Source organism: Panicum virgatum, chromosome 8N (genome assembly GCF_016808335.1).
Source record: "Panicum virgatum strain AP13 chromosome 8N, P.virgatum_v5, whole genome shotgun sequence".
Classification (NCBI taxonomy): domain Eukaryota; kingdom Viridiplantae; phylum Streptophyta; class Magnoliopsida; order Poales; family Poaceae; genus Panicum; species Panicum virgatum.
In genome coordinates this window covers 5,536,959-5,543,719 of record NC_053152.1, presented here as the reverse complement: position 1 = coordinate 5,543,719, position 6,761 = coordinate 5,536,959, and the positions used below count along the sequence as shown (strand labels likewise).

Sequence of the window (6,761 nt, the reverse complement as noted above, 5' to 3'; positions counted from 1 at the left end):
AAGAATAAAGAGAGGAGATACTCAGAAAATGTCATTCATCTGAGTATGGGGGACACCAAGGACACTTCAGAACACAAGTGAAGGTATGTGTGAGTGGATTTTATTGGCCAGAGATGCATGAAGACGCCAGGAGGTACGTTGCAACATGTCCAGAGTGTCAAAGATCAGGTAACGTCATGGCAAAAAATTCAATGCCTTTGAACTACAATCTTCAAATAGATTTGTTCGATGTGTGGGGCATCGACTTCATGTGACCTTTTCAGAATTCACATGGGTACGAGTACATACTTATTATGGTTGACTACGTGTCAAAGTGGGTGGAGGCTATACCGTGCCGCAAGGCATCAACTGATGAGTCCATCCACTTGATAAGATCAGTCATATTCTAACCACTATTGTACCTCGCTAAAAAACTAATGTGATAAACCTTCATTTGGCATTTTAATGGGATAATTGAACATGACACAGGGACACGATTCATGTACTTTAAGGAGACTAGTCGGTTACATGCATTAGTCACAATATAAATTCCAGTATCCCTGGGGACCACATGTACCGTGATGGTGCCGGTGACATGTGTTTCACACCCTGCCTTGCACTCACGTTATATGATAAAAAAAATGGCCTGGCTGCTGCTATATATAGACACGTACGTAACCATTGGTTATCTATCTAGTCAGGATCTCTATCGATCTCAATAGGCATAGAGACCAAAATTGAATTATTCCACCAAGCTACAGCTTACAGCTTGAGCAACATGAATCCTTTTGGCCTCCCGATCACTGAGGAGACACTGAAGGCCATGGCGCGTTATGCGGACCGGGACATCACGCAGGTGGACTGCGCGCGGGAAGCCATGCGGCTGATCCATGCCGAGGACAAGAACCTGAGCGCGCTGCAGCACGCGCTGGACCTCAAGAGCTCCTACGGGGACGGTGTGTCCACCATGGTTCTTGTCTACAACGCCACTGGCAACACAGTGGAGCTCGTTGATGAGCAGAAGATGGACTGGTCGGGGTACGTCTACCACGAGCAGCCTCCAACCACCTTCCAGAATGGGCAGTGGGTGGCGTTCCTCCATGTCCACCCAAAAGGTCAGTCCATCGGATGCGAGGCTGCTCGCGTCTTCCGCTCCCAGAACGTCAATGGGGATGTCAGGGACTTCATGGTCGCCTGGTCTCTCCCGTGGAGTGCCACACCGAACTCTGTAAGTCCAACCACTTTAAATTTTCCTAATAAAATTGTGTTCCACCACTATAAATTTTCCTAGCACACCACCAAACAACTATAGTTGTACTCTGCCGACTTAATATGGATAATAGTATGTCTTTTACAGGTAGTCATTTTGTCTTATAATCATCCTCGATTCTAACTTGACTTTCTCTACTAAAATACTAGCTGTTTACTAGTTTGTTACTAAAATGAATTAGCTCTATCCCCTTTATCAATTGGAACATTAATTAAATACTTTGTGGGAACATTGGAAACATGAACCATACGACATCCGAGTGGTACTAGTGATTTTACGGCAAAGAACAAGGTTAACAACAGAAGAAAAAATACGTTGTATTGTTAACCCGTTAGTCACTACGACAAATTCCATATTCATAAATGCAGGCTTACGCTGAGATCCGTGAGAAAGATCACTTCCCACCATATTGGGGTTACATCAAAGGGCTACTGGAAGAGGCAGGAAGAATGTCGGGGGATGAAGACGAGTACATGGAATCAACTGCCAGTGTTGGCGGCTACACAACCTCTGAATTCGTCGTTGTTCTGAAGCACAAGTTTGCCCCCCTGCCAGACGAGAACTGAGCAACGCGAGGAAAATGATTGTAATGTGGTCGCGCTTATTAATTTCTTGTCGCATGCGCAGTTTTATATCAGTTGTCGCACTATCCAATAATCATGTATCGGCTACGTTTATCGCAGTTTTATTTCTGAATTATCGATGTAAGTGCAAAATTTATGCAATAAAAGTGGCAGCTTTATTATATACCCATAGTAGCTAAAAAAAAAGTGCTCATACCTATTATGCTCCTTGTTGGAGTCGCATTACAAATGCACAACCACTGGTCCAGCACGCAAAGGAGGTTCCATATTTTATTTTATTTTATTTTAGGAAACTTCGGCGGAGGGTGCCTATCCTCCGCCTGAATATTCTCATTACAAAACAGAGTTTTACGAGTTGCTGCTGCTGCGTATGGCACCTATTCTTCGCAACGTCAGAGAAGAATATAACGCATCTACTACTACTATCTAATTACATATAGAGTACACCAATCATCTTGTTGATGCGACTACTCCATTATCTAATTACATATAGAGTACACCAATCATCTTATTGATGTGGGGACATTCTGTGGCGCAACGGTATCCTAGAAATCATCTGTGTGGTGGTCGTGGGATTTGCTGTGGGTAATTGTTACACCCTAACTCAGACAGAACACTCGAGAATTTGGATCAACGACAAATGATTCTCTCGTATTTGGTAGAAAACGGATACACGGATGAGGAACTCTCTCGGGTTATTGAGCCGACGCCCGCTGCCGCCAAGCCGATCAGTTCAAAATCAATCAGCATCCCCTCCATACGCTAGCTTTTATCCATACAAGTTGCTCATGGCAACTCGCCGTTACATGGGCCTCGTGAAGGATTCAAACCCACTCTGGCGCACAGAGCCTTGTGTTGGGCCGTCGCAGTCTAGGCCCACGACCAACTCCTGCTAGAGCTCTTCCTGCCTATGTCATCAGAGCTCTACCTGCCTCATGGGTTGGCTTGGCGCCTCCTTCCCTTGATGCCTTCTTCTCGGGAGTCTACTACAATGAGCACCTGATATCATCCCCTCTTCTAGATCCGTCTTGTCAACAAGTCGGAGCACGTATCTGAGCCAATAGGAATGTATCTTCATCTTCCCAGGTTGCCATTTCAGCCAGCCAATCCCGCCATTTGATCAACAGTTGAGACACTACCCTTTTGTTCTTGGTCTTTAGTCATTGATCCCATACGATCTCAGGGACCTCAGTAGATATACAGCTAGCCTTTGGGGGAAGAACGAGTAGTGAGAGTTATGTCACCAATTACCTTCTTGAGCAGTGAGACATGAAACACTAGATGAATATTGCTTAAAGTAGGCATCTTCAGTTTGTATGCCACGGAGCCAATTTTACTTTCGAATTCGAAAGGGCCAAAGTATCTGAACGAAAGCTTGTGATTGGCATGTTTTGCTACTGATGTATGAACATAAAGCTGCAACTTAAGCCAGAATTTGTCTCCCACCACAAAGATCTTTCTGTTCTGTTCCTGCCAGCTTGCCTTCATCCTTTGTTGAGATCTCAGTAACCGTTGCTGCAGCAATTCCACCATTTCTTGGCCTTGTTTGTTTTCACTTAACTTATAATCTAAGCATGGCCGAGAGAAGCGAAGATTTTCTCGCTTCTTGATTCTCGCTTCTCGTAGTTCAAATATCTGAAACGGATTACCACAGAAGCGAAAATAAGCGAGGCGTTTGGTGGGATTATCGCTTATTTCCACCGATAAGCCGATTATAATCGGAAACAAACAGGGCCCTTGTCTAGCACATGAATCCATCACCTCAATGAAAAAGTAACCAGGCTCATGACCATAGAAAAATTGGAATGGAGTCCTGTTCAGGGATGAGTGAACATTGGTATTGTACCAAAAATCGGATAGGTGTAACCATTTGGACCACTGAAAAATACAAGATTTAAAAAATTAAGCTTCAATACATTGGTTAACCCTCTCAGTTTGCCCATCACTTTGAGGATGATATGCAGAACTCATCCTTATCTGAGTTCAAGACGATTTGAACAACTCCTGCCACAACAGACTTGTGAAAATCATGTCACAAATTGCTTGAGGCATCCCATGAACCTTATAAACGCTCCATAAACTGCTTGGCCACCTTCATGCAGTGAAAGGATGAGTGAGTTTCACAAAATGAGAATACTTATAGAACTTGTTCACCACCACCAGCATGTAGTTATATCTGTCAGACATAGGAAGTCCTTCAATGAGATCCATGGTGACAGTTTGCCTACACACTTTGTGGGACAGAGAGAATAATTAATACAGATAATAGTTGTACTCTGATAGCGCAAAATTTATGCAATAAAAGTGGCAGCTTTATTATATACCCGTTAACAATCGTTTTTACCATGATAAAGTGATCGGATAATTTATTTAGGAGTAATTCATTCAAACTATTTTAATTAGTTTCAGAAACAATTGGATAGCCGGATAAAGGGATTATTTTATTTGGCTCAGTTGGTACTTTGTTTGATTTTGCGATGATCGGCCTAGTGAAATTATTGACGTAATATGGTGCGGCCAGTTTATTAGATGCAAAGCTTATTAAATAAGGAAGAAGTCTACGTAACCCCCTCAACTATTGGATCTAGACTACTTAACCCCTCCACCCCCCCAAACTACAAAACCAGTTATTCTACCTCCGGACTTTCCAAAACCGGCCAAATAACCCCCCAAGGCGGTTTCGGAGGGTGGTTTTGTCTTTTTATTTTTATTTATTTCAGCTGAAAATTGGAAATCAAATTTTGTTGGACTCTACATGAGTAAATCTACATAGTGAATCTATAATATGGTATGCTTTAGTACAATTTTTTTTTGTAGATTTAGATCTATACTTTTTTGCAATTAATGGAAATAATTCATATCTGCAATTTCAATTGTCCAATTGTAGTAAACTTTTTATGGTGGACAATTATTTAATGCTTAAACTTCAATAAAAATTTCATGCTCATTGGATCATGTATAATTTAGTTATAGATTTATTTAAATTTAACTAGCATGAACATAAATAAGTTTATAACAAAGGTATACATGATCCAATGAGTATGAAGTTTTTACTAGAGTTCAAACATACAATAGCTATCCCACCATAAAAATTTCACCACAATTGGACCATTGAAAATGCAGCTATGAATTATTTTATTTAATTGCAGACACAATATATATTTAAATCTACAACAAAAACTTTGTATGAAAGCAAACAATATTATATGTTTACTGTGTGGATCTACTCATGTAGAGTCCAACAAAATTTGATTTTTAATTTTTTGATTTTTCTATGATTTTTCAAAAATTTAGCTGAAATAAAAAAAGGAAAATATTTTTATGGTGAAGCGTTCCCTGGCGTACTCCCTCGCCAACATGGCCTCGCAGCTCTCGGGCGGAGAAGCGATCTCCCCCGACAGGTTCACTGGGGACAGCCCGACTTCGGTCCCACTCCTGTCCTACCGGCAACGAGCCGGTCGAGGAACCCACTGTTGCGGAGCAGGCTCGCGGCATCGACGCCGCCGGATCAAGAAGCAACAGGATGAGGCCACCATGGCCCTCCTTGGAGCTGCCGGCCCCGGATGAGGCCACCATGGCCCTCCTTGGAGCTGCCGGCCCCGGAAACGCCGGCGCAACGACGGGCCCACCGCCAGGTCAGGACTCTGCTCGAGCGTGCCTCCTGTTGGAACCGGGCTGCCGACGCACAGCGTGCCCGCCACACACCCCAGGCCGTCGGGCCGCCACACACGAGCCCGAACACACAGCAGCAGGTTTTAGGTTTATTGGGCCGACATTCCCCCCAAAAAACTAGCCCATTAGGGGGATGTGCCCTCAATGATATAAACCATACTTGCCCACCCACAACTCACCATGTGGGACTATTCCCAACAATCTCCCCCTCACAACATGGTGAGCTCCCCTCACGTATTGGAGCCGAGATTCCGCTGGGAATGCACTGGGATCCGTCGGCGGTAGCAGGCTCCTGTGCTGGGTCCCGAACCGAAGCCGCCATTGCCTCATCTTCTGCAACGTGCTGGACGAGGCACCCGTCCTCCGGCATGTCTCGTTCCCTCCAGTGGAGGAGGTGGCGGAGGCGGAGGCGGATCACACCCAGTCACGCCGGGGATTGACCCACGACGTGCGTGCCGCCGCCGACGGCACGGTGAGGCTCGTCACCGTCACGCCCCGCTGCTGCTGCCACGGCTCCGGCGTCACCCTCTGCCGGCGCTCTAGCAACGCCTACACCATCAGGACCTGGACGCTGCGCACGGACACCATGGCGTGGGCCATGGACGGCGTGGTCGACGCCACCGAGCTCTGGGCACTCGACGCCGCCAAGGCCCTCCCGCGCGCCCAGCCGGCGTACCCCATCATTGTGAGCGCGGACGAGCCCCACCTCGTCTTCTTCATCGTGTGCGAGAGCTTCTACACGAAGAGGAAATAAGCCGGCGACACGACGGAGTGGATGATCCTGGTCGACACGAGGAGCAAGACGATACGATCGGTACGCCGCTACGACCAGGGATGCGGCGACTGGCGTGGATGAATCTGGAAGAATCTTCCTCCCCAGTGGCCTGTCAGACTACTTCAATTCTTCCCCAAGGTGTAGCGATGTTGGTGCTGCTGCTGCATCATCGGTCAGCAACAGCAGAAGCAGCGTGGCCATCGTCAATGAGGACATGCAGCAGCTCGGAGAAGATGGTGGCAGAAATTTGAAAGCAGCTGCAGCTTCTGCTGAGGAGACGACGATCTTGGCTGTGCTCCAGGAGATACCTGGCTTGGCTCGTGAGGACATGCTCAAGGCGTACAGCATTCTTAGTAAAGACAGCAATGGCCGCCGGTTCAGGTCACTTTTGGGGCTGCCAGTGGATCTGAGGAAGGATTGGCTGCTGATGGAGATCAAGACCATTGAAGCCTGCTCTGTTGGCTCTTTGTGCACCTCAAAC

At 46.1% G+C, this 6,761-nt stretch overlaps 1 protein-coding gene across 1 annotated transcript; it reads left to right on the top strand.

Annotated features, from left to right (window-relative positions):
• Nucleotides 1–658: 658 nt before the first annotated feature.
• On the top strand, nt 659–1,998 carry LOC120686359 (23 kDa jasmonate-induced protein-like). The gene is made up of 2 exons (XM_039968561.1): nt 659–1,207; nt 1,618–1,998. Exons 1-2 carry the CDS (start codon nt 758–760, stop codon nt 1,813–1,815), a joined length of 648 nt encoding a protein of 215 aa, XP_039824495.1. The 5' UTR covers nt 659–757; the 3' UTR covers nt 1,816–1,998.
• The last annotated feature ends 4,763 nt before the right edge of the window (nt 1,999–6,761 follow it).